This window comes from Gorilla gorilla, chromosome 5 (genome assembly GCF_029281585.2).
Source record: "Gorilla gorilla gorilla isolate KB3781 chromosome 5, NHGRI_mGorGor1-v2.1_pri, whole genome shotgun sequence".
NCBI classification, from domain to species: Eukaryota; Metazoa; Chordata; class Mammalia; order Primates; family Hominidae; genus Gorilla; species Gorilla gorilla.
In genome coordinates this window covers 54724159-54744261 of record NC_073229.2, presented here as the reverse complement: position 1 = coordinate 54744261, position 20103 = coordinate 54724159, and the positions used below count along the sequence as shown (strand labels likewise).

At 52.5% G+C, this 20103-nt stretch overlaps 1 protein-coding gene across 2 annotated transcripts; it reads left to right on the top strand.

The window, feature by feature from the left end:
* Positions 1 to 81: 81 nt before the first annotated feature.
* MTCH1 (mitochondrial carrier 1) lies at positions 82 to 18481 on the top strand. Of its 2 annotated transcripts, none has more exons than XM_031012594.3 (12): positions 82 to 783; positions 4966 to 5050; positions 7997 to 8103; positions 8453 to 8530; positions 8918 to 8975; positions 9356 to 9407; positions 10900 to 10959; positions 13818 to 13911; positions 15922 to 15969; positions 16143 to 16210; positions 16506 to 16581; positions 17648 to 18481. In XM_031012594.3, exons 1-12 carry the CDS (start codon positions 463 to 465, stop codon positions 17717 to 17719), a joined length of 1119 nt encoding a protein of 372 aa, XP_030868454.1. In that variant the 5' UTR covers positions 82 to 462; the 3' UTR covers positions 17720 to 18481. The 2 variants fall into 2 exon arrangements, with proteins under 2 accessions (XP_030868454.1, XP_030868453.1); XM_031012593.3 differs by having other exon boundaries at positions 350 to 783; positions 13818 to 13962.
* The last annotated feature ends 1622 nt before the right edge of the window (positions 18482 to 20103 follow it).

The following is a 20103-nucleotide window of genomic DNA, read 5'->3' as shown; positions in this document are numbered from 1 at the left end:
AGCAGGAGATTCAGCTCGCGCAGAGTTCCAAGCAGGCCGCGGCGACTGGGATCTGGGCCGCAAAGGGGCGGGCAGAGAACTGCAGAGAAAACTCCCGAAGCCAGGGAGGTGGCTTGGAAGCGCCTCAGACCATATTGGGGACGTCTGGCAGCCAGAGGCGCCGAACCCCGCCCCCGCGTGCTCTGGGCATCCCGGGGGAGCGCCCCGGCCTGCGGCTGCCGCCACAGCTCCCGAGCCCAGGGCCCCGGCTGCCCGCCACCATTGACCCCCGGCCCGCAGCCCAGTGTCCTGCTAGGCCTCCAACCGGCCGGGGAGCCACATCCGGCGTGTCCCACCCCCCGCGCCACGCTCCCGAGCTCCCCCGCGGCCTGGAGTGGTGCGCCCCGGCCCCGCCCCCTGACGCCGGTGGTGGGGGGCGTGGCCCCCGTCACGTGACGGGGAGTGACCTAGCCGCCGGGCGCCATGGGAGCTTCGGACCCGGAAGTGGCGCCCTGGGCTCGCGGCGGTGCCGCGGGGATGGCGGGAGCCGGAGCTGGAGCCGGAGCTCGCGGCGGAGCGGCGGCGGGGGTCGAGGCTCGAGCTCGCGATCCACCGCCCGCGCACCGCGCACATCCTCGCCACCCTCGGCCTGCGGCTCAGCCCTCGGCCCGCAGGATGGATGGCGGGTCAGGGGGCCTGGGGTCTGGGGACAACGCCCCGACCACTGAGGCTCTTTTCGTGGCACTGGGCGCGGGCGTGACGGCGCTCAGCCATCCCCTGCTCTACGTGAAGCTGCTCATCCAGGTGGGGGACCAGAGGCGCCGTAGGGAGATGGGAGGCTGATGTGAAGGTGACAGGCCAGGATTTGGAGGATTGGGGCGGGCAGTCATTGGCGACGGATTTGGGGAGAGGGGTGGGGACGGCGGGTTTGGGGGGCCGAGTGGGTGGGAGGGGAGGGAAGCCGTGAGGGAGTTGGGAACGCAGGGGTCACGGGTTTTAGGATACAGAAAGGAGACGAAGGGGTTAGAGTAATAACAGATATGGGAGAGGGTGGAAGGAACAAGCGATTTGGGGGGGGTGCCAAGGAGGGAGCGATGGGCTGGAAAAACATATTTGGGAGATAAAGGAGTGGGGACGATGGACTTGGGGTAGGGAAGGGAGCGAATTTGGGGCGAGGGAAGAAGCAATAGAATTGAGGGAGGGGCAAGAAGTTTGGGTGAAGAGATGGGGAGGAAGGTTGGGGGCCCAGGCAAAGTGTTTAGAGAATGAGGAGCACATAATTGGGGTAGAGGGGAACGGAGGCTCTGGATTTGATAGAGATGGATTTAAAACGTCTTGGGGTGGGGACAAAGTGGGCGCCAGGGCCAGAAATTTAGGAGGGAAAGAAGGACACCAGACTGGGGGTGGACAGAGAAGACGGAGGTCTTGGGTTGCATTGTGATTTAATTTAGTGGGAGAGTGCGAAGGCAAAGACTTCTGCAGGGGAATGCTATCGGTTTACCGGAGATGGGGGCTCTGGATTTGATGGCGACGACGGATTTGGTAGGAGGAGGGGACAGGGTGACGCGTATGGGGGGAGGGGAACAGATAGGGCCAGCATTGGGGGAGGGGAGTGGCAGCGATTTGTCTAGAGAGGGGAGCTAGGAGGAGGCTTTAAGCGGGGAAGGGGGATGACGCATTTGGAGGAGGAAATGGAAGTCATAGTTGGGGTCAGAGAGAGGAATCACAGTGCTTGTATCTGGGCAGATGAGGAGAAGGGGCACGGGAGTATTGAAATTGGGCAGAAGGGACAGTGGAGACATAGGTGGCAGGATAGGTAGGGACTACCAGAAATTGAGACCGAGGTAGGGATGTCTCTGGAACAGAGGGATGCATACGCACTTGGCAGATTTGTTGGTGGCGGGCAATGCGGTACAGATGAAGTGTGCTGCTTGAGAGGAGTGAGCTGGAATGAAGGGCGTGTGGAGGTGTGAGAATTAGGTGGGTGTGGCTGGGATGGGTACAGTTTTGATGGGGGTCATTAGGCCAGAATTTTCCAGTTAAGAAGTGTGGGGGGAGGAAGGTAAAAATTGAATTGGAGACCCATCCAAGATTTGAGTTGAGGCAGGTGGGTGTCAGATTTTACCATTTCTATAATTGAACCGAGAGAATGCAAAATACAACTGGAATGAGAAGGTCTTGAGAATGAGAGTAATTGAAATCTGGGATCCGAGGAATGGTAATAGATTTGTGGGTGTGACCAGGAATATGACAAGGAATGAGGAGATTCAGTCAGGGGCATCAAGGTGCCTGACTAGACCCTAATTGTGACAGATTTGGAAATTGTTGATGGCGGAAGGTGTAGACCAGACTGGCATTTGGTTGTGATTTGGGAATGAGGGCTGTCTTACAGGGTTAAGATTGTATTTACAGCAGTTGAACTTGAAGTTTGGGAGAGAAATTGGTGCTTTGGAACTGGTGGGACCTGAGAAGTGAGGGTTCTGGAAACTGATGGAATGAGACTGAGTGAGGGCTAGGATTTTAGGGCACAGGTGGGAGAGTCTGTGGAGTGAAGGATACTGGAGCACAAGGGCTCAGTGTGAGGGAAATGAAGAAGTGGCTTCATCATTTGGACGATGGCAGATCTGGTTTGAAAGAACATTCAAATGAGGGTGGTTTGGGAAGGGAATGGGGGAATGAAGGACACCAAAGCGTGAGAAGAACTAGATGGTGGGCAGGTAAGGATGGATGAGTCCTGTTGAAGGACCAGAGGTGCCTGTCTGATTTGAACCCAGCTGGTGTTGAGTGTAACATATATTAGGGTAAGATCTTCCATGGGTATAGTTTGGGAATCAGAGTAATAACTTGCAGAAAGGCAAATTACTGGGAGTTGGGGTGTCAGGAGTGGAGTGACAGATTTGGGGATTGTCTAGATTAGGTGCATAAGAGTGCAGTGCCTTAGATCAGTGCATGTGGCTGTCGAGTTTGGGAGTCGGAGATTTTAAGATGACAGACTGTCCCTGCTGGTATCTGATATAGGGCCACAGCATTTGCCGTAGTTAGGACTGGGTTAACAGATTTGAGGTTGAAATTGGGTTTAATGACTTGGGAACAAATAATTAAAACTTGAAGGCAGGAGGAATGGGGGTGAGATACAGCCAGTGTGCCTATGATAACCCAATAGAAGTTAAGAAAATAGATTCAACAGATTTGGGAGCCATGGGAATATGGGATAACGTTACAAATTTAAGTATGAAATTGGGGTCAGTGGGACTCCCAAATAGTGTTGACTAAACTGGGTAAGGACAGCAAAAGAGCAGTGGTGGCGATCTGGAGTGGAGGAATAAAGGAATACCACCTGTATTTAAGAGAACACAGATCAAGACAAAACTTAATTCAGAACAGCCTTGGAGCTTTTAACCCAGAAGGGAAAAGGTCTAGAAGGGAAGTACTCACTGCCTGGGTCAGCTGACTCACCCCTTTCCTCCTTTGCTCCACTGGGTCAAAATTTTTTTCTTTTAAAGACAGTCCCCATCATAGAGGAGTTTTTAAATTTACAATCATTAATCTGTTAGGCATCTCAGAATCAGATCCATAGGAGATAGCCTGAACTTTCAAAAGCACTTGCTTGATAAAGGCAAAAGGGGACAGGGTTGATCCCAAAAAGCACTGGAAGCATACCTAATCCAGTTTACAAGGTAGCGCTTTCTAACCTGCCACTTTTACCGCCTCCCACAGCTGCAGGCGAAATCCTCTCCCACATGTCAGAGGAATCACTCTGGTCCATGGGCCCAGCTGGCCTGGTTAGAGGGCACAGGGCTGGTATCCTGGCCCCTTGCCAAGGGAGGAAGGGGGCTTCTCACTCCCCACCTAGGTGCTGGTCTCCTTGACACCTTGCCTCCTCCCTGGCAGCAGGGGCTCTCACCCCTCGACAGAGACTTCCTGCTCCTCACATGGATATGGATGGTCCTTCACCCACCCGCGGGTTTAATAAGTATTTCAGGCTGGGCGCAGTGGCTCACACCTGTAATCCCAGCAATTTGGGAGGCCGAGGCGGGTGGATCACCTGAGGTCGGGAGTTCGAGACAGCCTGACCAACATGGAGAAACCCCGTCTCTACTAAAAATACAAAAAATTTGCCGGGTATGGTGGCGGGTGCCTGTAATCCCAGCTACTCGGGAGGCTGAGGTAGGAGAATCACTTGAACCCGGGAGGTGGAGGTTGCGGTGAGCTGAGAGCACGCCATTGCACTCCATCCCGGGCAACAAGAGTGAAACTCCGTCTCAAAAAATAAATAAATAAATAAATATTTCAGATATAAGAAGTATCTGTACAGCAAGAACTATCATAGCCCTACAGAAATGAGGGGGTCGTTTTGTCACAGGGATGTAGGGTGATTGAGGTGAGAACGCAGCTAAGGATATGTTTGAGGAGCAGCTGGAATTTGAGGTAACAGTTTGCTAAGCCTGGGAATGGGAGGAATAGACTTGGAGGTGTCTGCAGTAGATTTGGTAAGAAATTTGAGTTTGGGGTGCACTTTGGAATGGATGACTTAATGGCTGACCTGTCTGAGGTTTGGGTATGATGTATTTTCTTATTGCCACATTTGGAATTGAGGTTGGAATGAAGTTTTTCATCTGGAGATGAAAATAACTGAGATTTGTTCTGAGATGGGAGTAGGGTTTGCAGTACATACAAATGGAGGTTTCTCTACTGGGAATATTTGGGATTTGAATGTAAGAATGTTGGGGTGTGGGTGTGACTTGGATTGTGGTTGGACAGTGTCTGGGACCAGGCATTTCTGTTCCTTGGGAGTTTACGTGCTGCCAATGGTTAGAGACACGGACGAGCTTTCTGGTATGCTTTGATGGGGAAAACATGAACAAGAGCCACATTAGAATTTGTGGGAGAAGAGTTAAGCAAAGGGGACAGGAGGTGTGAGGAGCGGTGATGAGGCTGAATCACCACGAGACTCTGAGCGTCCCTTTGTCTTTGTTAATTCTGAAGGTGGGTCATGAGCCGATGCCCCCCACCCTTGGGACCAATGTGCTGGGGAGGAAGGTCCTCTATCTGCCGAGCTTCTTCACCTACGGTGAGTGTGCCTCCCAAGCAGGAAAGCCCACACCAACAGAAAAGATGCCTCAGGTGGGGAGCAGGACCAGCTGGCCCCGGGGAACCCACTGCGCAGCATGGCACGCAGAGTCGAGCTGGCATGGAGGAGGGGATCTAAGCGTGTACAGAGAGGACATGGTGTCGGGGTGGGAGCAGGTGAACCATACAGCTTTGGTCCAGCTCCTCTGCCTGTAGCTGCCAGCTGCCAGCCCAGACAGCAGGAGGGGACAGACACAGGTGCCTGAGAGAGGGGCCAATCCAGGACACTGGTCCCTATTATTTCTGCTGCCCCGGGTTGTGCCTGGAACATGTGTGGGGGTGATTTCCTTTTGTCCTGTGAGCAGCCTGGCCCTGCTACTCCAGCAGGAGGCTGGGGGGGTCCTCCTGAGTTTTTTTCTTTTATCCCACCTGGGTGTCTTGTTTCCCCTGCATTCCTCAGGCAGTGAGTGGTGCTCACTCACTCTGGTGTCTCCATCTGTTGGTTACAGAATGGTGTGCGGTGAATTGCAGCTGCACCCCTTGTCTGCAAAGTAAGGTCAGCTTCTCCTGCCCAGGCCTTCCTGCAAGCTCCCCAACTGTCATCAAGAAGCCCACCTTGCTGCCTCTGCTGCCCATCACCTGGCCCACAGGTGCCGTCTGGCCAGGGCCTTTTCATGTTCACCCTCACTGTCCCTCTCCCAGTCCCTACCCTCACCAGATGACCATGATGAAGGCCTTCTTTAAATGTGCCCTTTTTCTCCGTGTTCACAGCTGGAGTTCCATTGCAGGCAAATCCCCTCCAGTTTCTTGCACCTCTGCTCTTACCTGTTTGGTTGTCTAGAATATTCTCCAGAATCTATCTTTCTGTTGAGTAACTTGGGGCTTGGCCTCTGTCTTACCTTTTCCATTTCACATGCTGTTGGCAGAATCGGGTGTCGTATTTCTCTTCCGGTTTTGTCCCTGTGTTGTTGAGTGCAGAGTCTAGGGCCAGGTGGAATGTGTCATCTTGTGAGGAAATGTGTTTGTGTTGTTTTTTACTTAAAAATTGTCAGCGTAGTGGAGGGGGGAATGACAGAAGTAGGAAGGCACCCCACCATTGATTGCATAGTGAGGCAGTATACAGAGAGGTAAGGCAGCTGGGGCAGATGGCTGCGGCCCTGCACGGGGCTTTTTCTGGATCTGGTTGCACATGCTGTGTTCTGAGAGGCGAGGTTAGAGCCCAGATCATCTCTATTCATGTGACACAGCCATTCCCAAAAGGACTTAGAGCAGAGGGAACTTGACCCCCATCTTAACTGTCTCTTGTGAGGATGAGCAGAGTTCTCAGGTGTGCCCCCAGCCTGGTTTATATAAATGTAGCTTTAATCTAGGTGTGAGCAGATGTCTGTTGGGGATCTCTGGACACCAGGCCTACTCTGGAGTCAGAGAGGGGACCCACCATTTGGCTCTCTGGTACAGTGTGGACAGTGTCTGCTCCTCTACTTGTCATGGCTGAAAGTACTGCAGCTGTTATGACATTCTCTGGTGTAGAAGAAAGAACTTCCCAGAGGGTTTCCTGGCACTGCAGAAAGACCCAGAATGAGGGAGGCCCTGGCCAGCCTGAGGCCTTGGGACCCACAGAGGCCCCTGCAGGCATTTCAGCACGCCTCCCTCCGCTCTCACTTGTTCCTCAGTTCTCTCAGAAATGGAGAGAAATGACGGTCCTTATTCCTTCTTTTTTTACAGGTGGGCAGATGGAAGAGGGTAGATGTTTTGCTCAGGATCACAAACAGAGGTCCTGAGGCTCCCTCTCCTCACTAGGATCCACCCTCCCCCAAAGCAAATTTTCCTTTTGCCTGTTCACTCTGTGAAGAGGGCTCCTTGCCAAGTCACCCAGCATCCCCTCCCCTCCTCCTCCTCTCCTTCCAGCCCACCCTCATCTCAGGCAATCACATATACAGGTAACAGGTGTTCTCAGCCTCATGAAAAACCCATGCTAGCTGTGACATTGAATTGCTGGGCTGGCAGACATCTGCAGAGGAGCAAAAGGCATATTTGCTTCTTCCTGCCTCTGCGCGGTGCCAAAGAGCTAAAGTCATGGTCTAACAGGGGGAGCATGCTGTCTGAGAGAATGTTCTGCTAGCTTCCAGATGCACAGGTTTATAAAAATACCACCCTGCCATTTAAAACATGTTTAAAATGTTGATAGAAAACAATGAATCGTATCCTTAGAAAGATAGACCCTAGTGAAAGAAACACTAACTCACACAGGTAGGGTCTAGCGTCCATAACATTTAAGTTTATTCTACGGAATTGTTCATTGGTGCTCCTGTTTTAGTTACTTCTCCATAGACTTGTTTTTCCCTTGACTAATCAATGCCAACAGGTGCCAGGTGGTATCCTGGGTGTAGCACAGTGACAGGGTGGAGACTGCCCTGGCCGTGGCATGTGCAGGGGGCGTTCTTGAGCCTATCTTCTGGGAGCCCTTTCTTTTCCTTTTTCCCTCCTTTAGGTTGAAGGCTTCATCATTCCCTGCGGGCAGTTTCTCTGTTTTTCCTATTTTCTTTTCCTCAAGAAAAATGTAATTTTTAAGTAACAGAATTGTTTTCTGTGTTGCAGCATTTAAGTTGCTGAGTTGAGAAATCATGGCTGAGTTTGCCAAGTAAAGTTTTTAAAGCAAAAAAAAAAAAAAAAAAAAAAGGAGGGAGGGAAGGAAGGAAGGAAGGAAGAAAATATATGAACTTGTTTGTCAGAAATACATTTTGAGGCTTTTACTAAAAGAAATGGGCTAGAAGACATTTGGGGGTTAGGGCCTGACTGCTTCCAGGTCCTGGACAGATGTTCCCTTCTGTGCCTGTAGTCAGCAGTTACCTGAAGGACAAGCTGAGCCTGGTCTGGGTGTGTGTGACCCAGGTGTGGGTGCCCCTGAACTGGGTGTGACTCCTCTGCCACCTCTGTTTTCTTACAGCCAAGTACATCGTGCAAGTGGATGGTAAGATAGGGCTGTTCCGAGGCCTGAGCCCCCGGCTGATGTCCAACGCCCTCTCTACTGTGACTCGGGGTAGCATGAAGAAGGTGAGCCCACACAAAGCCAGGAACAGTCGCCCGGGGTTTCCTCATACTCCCAGCCACCCCTGCAGCAGCCGGTTACCCTGGTCTTGCCTCCTCCTTCCCAGACCATTGGGGGCTTCACTCCAGCCCCATGGGGGAGCTCCCACCCCACAGTTCTGCTTTCCCACAGCTGTGACACCAGATAGTGGCTTTCTTTTTCCCCCAAGCTCCAGATCTGGAGGTTACCTGAGGTGGGCCCAGCCAATAGACACTGCAGAGGAAATATTTGGAGCTGGTTCCTGCCGCCCGAGTCCCCAAAGAGCTCCATGGAAGAGGCGTAGCTGAACTTGGTTCTTTCCCTTCTCTGTTTCAGGTTTTCCCTCCAGATGAGATTGAGCAGGTTTCCAACAAGGATGATATGAAGACTTCCCTGAAGAAAGTTGTGAAGGAGGTGGGTGTTGAGAGTTGGAGAGGGAGAGGTGCGTGGAGGGGAGCCTGATGATTTCTCACCCCCAAGTTGGGCGGGTCATTGACAAGTCGAAGAGCTGGGTCCTTGTGCATGCATGGGTGGGATGCTAAGGGAAGAAGCCCTGGCCTGGATGTGCCGGGAACCCCGGAAAGCCTTCTCAGCCATTGTTGGCCCTAGCCTGGGACCCGACAGCACTCCTGGGTGGGGGAATGGGGAGTGGGCAACAGGTGGAGCCATCCTTGGCAGACCGACCCCATGTGCAGTCCTTGGGACAGGTTTCTCCCTCCTGAGCACTTGTAGCTCCCCCTCGAGGGCCAGTTCCAGAGACAGGCCGAGGGTGGCAAATCCCCACCCCATGCTCTCTTCCAGACCTCCTACGAGATGATGATGCAGTGCGTGTCCCGCATGTTGGCCCACCCCCTGCATGGTAAGCCACCCCCCTTCCCCCGAGACTGTATCTAAGCTGGGGTCGGGGGCGTGGGGTGAGGGGCGCCCCCTCGTGGACTGTAGATAGACAGCCGTAGACCTGTTGGGAAGTGGTAGTGGGGTTGGGGGTATTCTACTGGAACCCACCCCACTGAGGAGAGATTGGAATTCTTTCCAAAGGGAGGTGGGGCTTTTCCCAGGCAGTAGAAATGGCATGCTGTGGTCATGGGGTGTAACAGGGAATCCGAAAGGCCCTCTTCCTCTCCTGCTCTCTGAATAGGCCACGTTGTTCAGTGGCCACTCTGCACCTGGCACCCGGTGGCTGGAGCATTATGAGGTGTGGCCCACCATATCACCTGTGTGTGTTTTCTTTTTCCTCAGTCATCTCAATGCGCTGCATGGTCCAGTTTGTGGGACGGGAGGCCAAGTACAGGTGGGTAACTCTTGGGACTGGCAGAGTGGCCCTGTTACCCTTTCAGAGCCGGCCAGGGCAGGCCGTGCTGGGGTTGGTTGCTGCACCTTTTCTGCCCTAGTGCTGTGTGAGTTCAGCCTGCTGCCTGGCTTCTGAGGAATGTGGCAGTGGCTTCAATAGTCTGTCCAGGGGCATTTTCTCTTCTTCATCTCTTATCAAGGGCAGCCCTAGATGAGCCTAGATGCCTTTGCAGAGGGGTGAGTGGGATTGTAGTCAGCTTGGATTAGGATTTCTGGCCCCAGAGCTGATTCTGCCACTTAGGACTGAGCTGGGGTCTCCTTCTGGACTCCCGAAGTAATGCTTTAATGATTTTTCCGGCCCTCATAGGCTGATAGCTCTTTTTATCCCCTATGAAGAAGCCATCCACCCCATGGGCTTGGGGCTCATCCCTTCCATTGTGTACCAGACCCTCATCTAGATCTGCTGCGTGTAGCCCTGGGCAGGTGCCAGGGGCATATGCCCAGGGGCATATGTGTTGACACGGAGGTGGGTCTTGGAGGCATGTGTGAAGGACACACCTGGGTTGCCCTTCCTCTCTTAAGATTCTCATTTCCTGGGGTCAGTGTTTTTTGCAGCTGTCCTGCGGGGCCACCATCCCAGGAAGCTCAGCTGCCATGGTGCCTCATTTTGGGGTCATTAATGGGAAATTGGCCCATTCCTCTAGACTGATTATGAGGTTGGTAGTTGGGACCAGAAGGGTATAATCTGGCCACCACTGTTCTGAGTGGTGGGGCCGGGCCTGGCAGGGCTGGGATGATCTGGGACCGGGGCTACCCAGGGCTTTGCCTTCCACTGGCTCCCTCTGTTAGTAGGTTGTTATTGAGCTTCCTTGGCATTTCACACCCAAGAACCCACAGCCTATCCTCTCATCCAGCTTGTCCTCTCATCTCTAACAGGGTGCAGTGGCCAGGGCATGAGTCCCCGGCTCCCTGCTGAGGAGTGCCAGATGTCTTCTCCTAGGCTGGTTCCAGTGCCTCCTCCTGCAGGGCCCTGTATTCTTTCTCTGCCCTCTGGGAAAGTACTTCTCTTTGCTTACTACCCCCTCCTGCTCTGACTCTTGGGCGGGCCTGTGGGCTCCTCTGCTAGAGGGTTGTTTAACCAGAGATAAGTGTGAGGGCCGGGTAAGAGAAGGGCCTGCCGCCTCTGCAGCAGCGGCCCAAGTCAGGAGATGCATTCCTAAACTCCGATCTCACAGAAAACACCAGTAGAGGACTGCTAGTGGGCTGCTCCCATGGGTGGTTGGGCTTCCCCAGTCTCCGTGAACTGTGTAAACTCCTCACCCTGAACAAGCGCTCTTTGCCTTTCTACTTGGTTCTTTATGGCAATAGTCCTCCCCATCCCCGCCAGGACTGGCTGGATTTGAGCAGAACTGGTGGGCTCAGCCCCACACCAACGGGTGGGCTTCTGGTAGGTGACTGCATGACCCTGTATCTCTGTCTTGCCTTCTTCACAGTGGTGTGCTGAGCTCCATTGGGAAGATTTTCAAAGAGGAAGGGCTTCTGGGATTCTTTGTGTACGTGAGTTTATACACCCCATAACTGGCCACGGGCATGGCTCTGCTAACAGGTGTGTCCTCAACCTCTCAGACCACAGCTGCTGGCCTGGGACTTAACTACATGGCCCTGCCCTAGCCTGAGTGCTGCAGCCAGCTCTCTAGAGCTCCATAGTGTGTCCAAGCTGCTTAGCCCTTTTCAGGCCATGGCTCATGTAAAAGTGGAACTGTGTGTCTAGTACATGGGGGAGATGAACTGACCAGTCCCACTGGGCCTCATCCAGTTGTGGTGGGTGTGGGGCTGGTCTTCATGAGCTAAGTCACTGCATAGTCCTTGGCCTCACTGCTAAAATGTGACTGAAAATCTGACTTGGACTGAGGGTGGAGCTCTGGAAGCTCACAGGCTGACCACAGCCAGGGGATTCTGTTTGACATTGCTTTTCTGACAAATTAGTTGTTGACGTTAACATTTAAGATATGTTGCACAAAAATCCACGTTTCTGGCATCTCTTGAAAAGCCAGAAAATCTTGTCCTGCTGAGTGGTTCTTTCTGTAGAGCATCCATCGGCCAGGACCCAGACCTGCTTCTTTGGCAGGGCACATGGTCTCCGAGGGCCACAGACACGCTGTACTTCGTCACGTCACATCCAGTGTACTTCACCTCTAAAGAAAGCACATACTGAAAAGACTAAGTTCAGAAAGAATAAAGTGCAGACAGAAGCCAGGCTTGATGAGTTCTATTTTGATTTGCCGTTTTAAGGTCTAGGCAGTGACATACATGCTGATAAGTATGTCACAAACGTGGTAGACACATGGTATACAACAGTATCCACTGTGCTAGATACAGGGCTCCATATTATTCATAAGAAGTCTTTATATCATGGTTTTCCAGTTTGTGAGATGTTTTTTATTTATGGCCCCTTGTTTAACCAATTAGTGACTACTTGTAGGTGCATGTGTGTGTATATAATACAGAAATATATATACGGTTCTCAGCAGGAGGTGATTTTGCTCCCCGGGGAACATCGGCAGTGTCTGGAGACATCTTGTGGTTGTCACAACTGGCATCTAGTGGGTAGAGGCCAGAGACGCCGCTAAACATCCTACAGTACACAGGACAGCCCCGCAACAAAGACTTATTCAGTCAGGTGTTGTTGCTTGCATCTGTGATCCCAGTTACTTGGGATTAGTCTCAGTGGTTTCTGCAGCTGTCAGGAGACCGAGGCGGGAGGATTACTTGAGGCCAGGAGTTCAAGACCAGCCTGAGCAACATAGTGAGACTTCTGTCTCTACAAAAATGTTTTTAAAAATTAGTTTGGCGTGGCGGCATGCACCTGTAGTCCTAGCTACCCAGGAGGCTGAGGTGGGAGGATGGCTTGAGCCCAGGAGTTGGAGACTGCAGTGAGCCATGATTGCACCACTGCACTCCAGCCTGGGTGATAGAGTGAGACCCTGTCTCTTGGGGAAAAAAAAAATTATTCAGCCCAAAATGTCAATAGTGCCAAGGTTGAGAAACTCTGATTTATATTCACACACACACATATATGTATGTGTAAGTATTTATACATACATATATTTGCACATGTACCTGGTAACAAACCAACATTTGTGACATACCTATCAGCATGTATGTCACCGCCTAGACCTTAAAACAGCAAGTCAAAAAACAACTCATCAAGCCTGGCTTCTGGGTTCTGTCTGTGCTTTATTCTTTCTGAACATAGTCTTTTCAGTATGTGCTTTCTTTAGAGGTGAAGTAAGTTGGATGTGAGGTGACAAAGTGCAGGGCATCTGTGGCCCTCAGGGACCATGTGCCCTGCCAAAGGGGCAGCCCCGGGACCCCAGCCAATGGCTGCTCTACAGAAACAGCCACCCATCTTGAAACACTGCACATGACCACCTCTGGCATTTTTCACACTGCGTAGTTCTCTTCTGGTGTGTGAATAGGATTCCCGCACAACAGATGCCTACTCTTTGGGTTCTTGCTCCCCATGTGATTTTGGAACAGGTGATATTCATACATGTTACAGTGCATAGAAAGCACCAAAGGGTATAGCACAAAGTCAATCTGAGCACAGGCAGGGACGACAAGATTAGAAATTGCATTCACAGAGGTTCCTTTTATTAATACTCTTCATAGATGTATTACATGTATTCTTTTGAGGTTTTCAAATATAAGATTTTTTTTTAATTCAAAAACAAAAATTCTGCTTCTCCTCCCAGGAGACAGCCATCCTTCTCCTGGCGAGCCTCCCAGGGCACTCTGTACCTAAACAAGCAAACACATTGTAAAAAACACAAGAGGCACACGGGACTCACTGACCTCAAACTGGCCTTTTGCCCTCAGCACTGCATCTTGGGGAACCTTCCTTAGCAGTTTATAGAGCTGTTTATCCTAAAGGCCATCACTTAAAAAGTTAGCCCTCCTTGTAAATGCTTGCATAGAATCTTTTTGATAGAATATTTTCAGGGGCAAAGAGAACAGATGCATTGAGCAGTGTGTCTTCTGAGAGTTGGTTAGGTAAAGAGGCCAGGAGAAAATTACCAACACGTCGGCACTCTTATTATCTGCATTTGGAAATTCCAAATTTGGCAGTATTCACATCTTGATCCCTGGCTTCTGTGGTTTGAAAACTGCTTGAGACTGTTAACTAATTTATGGCATCCAAAGCGGCATAGAACACCTCCCCATGGGAAAAGGAGCACTACCTTCCCAGTGTGCATAGCTGCCGGCCCCTGCAGGCCTCCTTTCTAAGGCTGTGCCATTGGATATGCTAAGATTTTGAGCTTGGAACATCCCTGCCTGCTTCCTGGGTGTGGAGCCCCCAGGAACTGCTCCTCTCCCTCTCCTGCTCATCTCTGCTTACCTTGTTTTTTAGTGGATTAATCCCTCACCTCCTGGGCGATGTGGTTTTCTTGTGGGGCTGTAACCTGCTGGCCCACTTCATCAATGCCTACCTGGTGGATGACAGCGTGAGTGACACCCCAGGGGGGCTGGGAAACGACCAGAATCCAGGTTCCCAGGTTGGTTGGAACAAGGACTTGTCCTTCTTTCCGTGTACTGCTGATGCCCAGGGTCTGGGACAAACTCAAGGATTCTGGGATTCTGAGCATCAGGCCCGGAGGGTGAGAGAGGACCTCTCATTGTCCCTGGAGTCATCTTTGTCTAAGGGGAGAATGGCCTCAAGAGGCGAGATTCCAGATTAGTACCCAGACCTGGGAGGAATTAATGGAATGCTTGTCCCTGGGCAGCCTTAGAAACAGACCCCAGCTTATCTAAGGCTGCTCCGAGGCAGTGACCCAACTAGGGCTCAGGAAGTCAGAAGATAGACCAGCTAATAGTGATCACCTTTTGACCTTTGCGTCACGTCTTTTGCTTTTTAAAACCCTTTTGTGAACGTTATGGCCTTTGATCTGACGGCATCCTAGTTGTGAAGGGAACAGGGCAGGTATAATGTTCTGTTTACCAATACAGAAATTGAGACCCAGAGATCACAAATTCTGGAGAGGCTCTGGGCTCTCCAGAGTCACTCAGCTGGAACTGACAGGGCTGGAATTAGATCCCTGGCCAGGCCAAGGGTGCATTCCTCTGAGTTTTTTCAGATCTGCTAGGAAGTGTACAGTCCGATACACCCTCCTATTTTGTTAGCTGTGGTCTACACAGCCTAGTATACATAGACCTTTCAGCAGGTCGGGTCAGGCATAGGAAGGCCTGGTCCTTCTACACAGCACTTGTTGAGGAAGGCCATCCAGGTACCTGAGGGGTTGACTGGTTCTGCCTGAACCAAGATAAGAGGTAGGGAGCAGCGATGGCTGGGAATTGCAGTGTCCAGACATTCTCACAGTGGGGATCACCTTCAAGAAGGATGGCATTCCTTCCTGAAGTGGCTTTCCCTCCCAAGAGGCTAGGAGGGCCTGGGGACATGTCTGCCAGAATCACCTGGGTGGGAAGGGGGTCATGTTCAGCATGTGTGTGTGTGTGGTACATGTCTGTTCTGTGTGGTGAGGAGTGCCCCATCCCAGATGGGAGCCTCTGCTTGCAGGGAGACTGGCCACTTGACCTGGGCAGGTGAGTCTTCACTGGCCTTTCAATGTAAGCAAATTAAAGTGGCTCCATAGAGGCCCACCCCATCTGCAATCACAGTGGTACATTCCTGCAGTTCCGCCCCTTCTCGGGGGCCTTGTGGGTGGGTAAGCTGCTGCTGTCACATACAGAGCAAGGGTGGCCAGGAGTGCACAGCTAAGTGGTTTCTCGTCTAGGTGGGCAGCTGTCTGACCAGAGGCTGCCATGCTTACATCAGCAACAACAGCAGTCAACAGATTTGTCTAAAGTGTTTTTCGAGTGCTTTTCTGTATGTGGCTTAAAGGCCGAGGTGAGGCTGCCGGGCTGTCAAAGCCACTCAAGCAGACATCTGAGCAAATCTCTGACCAAGGACCGAGGCCATCGATCTGGTGGGATGGCCGCTCCACAGGAAGCTGAGGGTGGGGGAGTCACCTTTCCTCACTAGGAGCTGTTTGCTTCAGCAAAGCAGGATTTGAGGAGCTGGGGTCTGAAGGGGGAGAAGCTTGCTGAGGTGGAGGTGGCGATAAGCCTGGACTTGCCCTCACCTCACCCCACAGGCCAGGATTCGTCTTTGGGTTTCAGGGTGCATGTCTGTCTGAGCACTGGCTGCGTGCCAGGCCCTGGATGTTGATCAGGCAGACACGGGCTCAGCCCTTGAGGCTCACAGTCCGGTGGGTTGCACAGTCAGCGGCAGCTGATCCCTCTTACCAGGTCTCCTTCTCAGGACTCCCTTCAGTCCACTTACCCCGTTTCTGCCCCCCCAGGCCTTCTCTGGGCAGTGACTGTGAGGGCTGACAGGAAAGGCATGTGCAGCGTGCTTGTGAGGAGCTCAGCACAGAGGGTGGGGTGAGGGCATGTGTTGCTGAAGTCTGCATCCTGAGGTGCCTGTGGCAAACCACTCTTCCCTTCTGTCTCCTCAGTTCAGCCAGGCCCTGGCCATCCGGAGCTATACCAAGTTCGTGATGGGGGTAAGTTTTGCCAGCTGTCCTTCCTTCCCACTGCCTTGCAGACCCAAGTGGGGCCTAGGAGGCCAACCCTGGTAATGGCTGGAGGCAGGTCTTGGTACAGGGTGTTGGCGTGGTGTGTCCCTGCTCCCTGGGCCGGGGTGGGTCACTGGCACTCAGGCCTCTCTGGGTTTCAGATTGCAGTGAGCATGCTGACCTACCCCTTCCTGCTAGTTGGCGACCTCATGGCTGTGAACAACTGCGGGTAGGTGTGCGCCCCTCTACTTGCCACTCTACCTACCAAGGCTGTGTGTGGGGTGGGGGAGACCCACTGAGCCCTTCCAGCACTCTGCCCCCTCCCACCTGCTCCGTGTGTAGGCTTGGCCTGCCAGGCACCCTGGCTTCCGCTGGGATTTCCCAGCACCCCCTGGGGTAAACTGTGGTGTCAGGGGTCAGGGTGTGGATGGGTGGTAGCCTGAAGGCATTCCTTCTTGAAGTGGTTTTCCCGTGGCTGGCTGTCTTCCACTGTTCTCTGCATCTACACTCTCCTTCCCCGGCAGGCTGCAAGCTGGGCTCCCCCCTTACTCCCCGGTGTTCAAATCCTGGATTCACTGCTGGAAGTACCTGAGTGTGCAGGTGAGCAAGCACTGGACGGAGGGGAGGCCTTTCCTGTTCTTTGCTACATCCTTCAGCTGAAATGGTTTTGTGGATGCTTCATTGCATGCAAAGATAAGTGGTTTCATGGAATTTAATATTGTGAGGAGATACTTGGTATCTATAAGGCATTTAAGTTTTCATCTTACATAATTTGAGAAAGGATTTGAGGTGGCTAAGTGTGGGTTTATTTTAAGATTATACATCAGACAAGACCTTTTCTTCTTTGAGTCTTAAAGACTCTTAGGATAAGGATAAGAGAACTCTGGCCCAGGTGGCAGGTGGTAAAGCCCAAGAACTGCTTCTCCTTCAAGTAACATGGGCTGAAAATTCGAGGTCTGTAACCAGTTGAGCTGAGTTCCTGGGTTGTTAGGGCGGCTGGCATTGGAAACCGACTCCTCCCTCCTGCAGGACATTCCTGGGCCCAGGAGAGCCTGTGGGTGGGGCTGGGCCACGTGGGGACCTGGCAGCAGTACCAGCCTTGGGTTCTCGTGTTCTGTACCGAAGCTACCTCTCCCTAGCTGGAGCTCTTGGGCCCAGCAGTCAGGGGTCCAGGCTTTGGCCGAGGGCAGAACCTTGCATTTTCCTGGCCTTGATTTGCCTCGCAGTGAAACGGGGCAGTGTCCCGGAGGGAGCCAGAGCTCTGACTGGCCTCAAGGCTGAGAAGAGGACAGATGGGAGGGAAGCAGGGAGGAGAGCCGCGGTTCTTCCCAGTGGCCCTGGTCAGCGTGAGTGTGTCTCGTCCTCCCTATGAGCACTGAAAGAGTCCTAGACCACTTGGGCTCTGAAGCAAGAGGGGCAACGAGCCTCCTCTCTAGGGCTCTCCTACAGAGTAGCCCCAAAGACACCCCTGTGCAGGAAATGAACTGCTCCCTTCTGCTTCAACACAGGCAGATTCTGCCCTCCAGGGATGTAGGCCGAGGCCGTCCACCCCGGAGCTGGGTCTTTGAGCTCCTGCACCCTTCTTTGCCTGACACTGGCCTTCCTCTCGGAGGGACAAGGAAGCGTGGCCTCCCTTTCACTCACCCTACTTTTCCTTCTGGTCCAGGGCCAGCTCTTCCGAGGCTCCAGCCTGCTTTTCCGCCGGGTGTCATCAGGATCATGCTTTGCCCTGGAGTAACCTGAATCATCTAAAAAACACGGTCTCAACCTGGCCACCGTGGGTGAGGCCTGACCACCTTGGGACACCTGCAAGACGACTCCAACCCAACAACAACCAGACGTGCTCCAGCCCAGCCAGGCTTCAGTTCCATATTTGCCATGTGTCTGTCCAGATGTGGGGTTGAGCGGGGGTGGGGCTGCACCCAGTGGATTGGGTCACCCGGCAGACCTAGGGAAGGTGAGGCGAGGTGGGGAGTTGGCAGAATCCCCATACCTCGCAGATTTGCTGAGTCTGTCTTGTGCAGAGGGCCAGAGAATGGCTTATGGGGGCCCAGGTTGGATGGGGAAAGGCTAATGGGGTCAGACCCCACCCCGTCTACCCCTCCAGTCAGCCCAGCGCCCATCCTGCAGCTCAGCTGGGAGCATCATTCTCCTGCTTTGTACATAGGGTGTGGTCCCCTGGCACGTGGCCACCATCATGTCTGGGCCTATGCTAGGAGGCAAATGGCCAGGCTCTGCCTGTGTTTTTCTCAACACTACTTTTCTGATATGAGGGCAGCACCTGCCTCTGAATGGGAAATCATGCAGCTACTCAGAATGTGTCCTCCTCATCTAATGCTCATCTGTTTAATGGTGATGCCTCGTGTACAGGATCTGGTTACCTGTGCAGTTGTGAATACCCAGAGGTTGGGCAGATCAGTGTCTGTAGTCCTACCCAGTTTTAAAGTTCATGGTAAGATTTGACCTCATCTCCCGCAAATAAATGTATTGGTGATTTGGAGTTTTTTGTGGGGAGTCTCTTATTTTTGTAAGTTTAAAAATCTATAGAGTCTATCTTTCCAAGTCCTTCCTGTTGGTGTGAGAAGGGGCTGTAAAGAGGCAGGGCAGGGGGCTGCCAGATTGGAGATGTAGGTATCAGAGCTTGGTGTAGCTCAGTCTCCAGGGAGACACTGGGTGATGAGGCTGGGGTGTCAGTTTCCACAGCAGCAATCAGTGCGCAGGTCTGTTGCCAGGGAGACAGGCCTTTCAGAAAGTGTTCCACTCACACCCCTGACTGTCATATCTCAGCACCATTTGAGGATAACGTAGCTTCAAGTTTTACGAAGAGTCACTTGGTGTAGTGGCCATGGTTACATCAGAACGGGCAGACCTCCCTTCCATCAAATGGTTTTTGCCCAGCACTGGAGTCTGTAAGCAGACAAAACTTACAAATATTTTGAGACTCAGCTGGGTTCCCCCAGGTATTTCTCTGCCCTTGCTCGAGGTGACCTGGCTTGTGAGAGTTGGGGTCTGGTGGGTTTGGTCATATTTCCCTCCACAGGTAGGGGCTGAGTCACCCCCGCCAAAGGGAAGGCCCCTGGGATGCCTGTGCACAAGTGGGTGTTCCCAGTGGCCTAGTAACAGTGGACTCACAGGCAGTTTCACCTCACATGTCCTTGTTTCTCAGGAACGCAGAAGTGTGCCTGTGTGGGTGTTATGTAACTGTACACTGGTTGAGGCCACTAAGGTCTCATAACTTTGTCACCCATATTAACTTTCCTAGGGAAACACCCAAGAGGGCTAAGGTAGTGGGAAGAACACATGCGGGGGTGGGCAGGGCAGGCCTGTAGAGAAGGAGGGCCTCGGGTTCCCAGGCCCTTCAGAGGGGAGTCTGCCCTGTGGCCTTTCTCCAGCCCAGTGTGCTTTCCCACAGCACTGACCACTGTTCTGGGGTATCTTTTCTTCCTGTTGCTCCAGCCTCAGATCCTGTTTTTGCATTGATTAGTTCCTAAGGACCCCCGAGATTGAGGGGCACCTGTATCTCTGGAGCCTGAGCTAAGCTAGATCTGAAGAGCTCCTCCCAGAAGTTCAGAGAGGCTGCCCAGAGTAGAGAGCAAGGTTTTAGTGGCCTTGGCCAGTCACCTCTGGGAGGGCTGCTGCTGCCCCCAAGTAATTTCCTGAATTTGGGGGTTTCAACTTCATTTCCCAGGCCATCTTCCACACCCAGAAATGGCATGAAAATCTCTTGATACTGTGTCCCAGTTATTGGCTGAGCAAAGTACAGGTTTTTAATCTAATGAAACAGGAAGTTTTCAGTTCATTCAAATTCTTGGGTGTGTGAAATGCTTCTAGACCATTTGAACTTTGGGGGCTGAGACCCTGTTGATCTGCCCTCCTAGCACTTGGTGTGTTTCCTGTCGACTAGTCCTGGAAACTAGGATGCTGGGTCCTCATCTGAGAAAGGAGATTGGGTGGGATTGGGCAGGAGGAGACCTCAGCTGCTGGCAAAGGGAGGGGTGACAGGAGGAGTGTCCTCCTCCTCCCGTCCTGGGAAACCTCATCTAATGGGCAAAGCTGAAAGGGCCTCTGACAGGCCTTTGGGGACCTCCTTATATATACCCTTACGTATATACCCAAGATAAT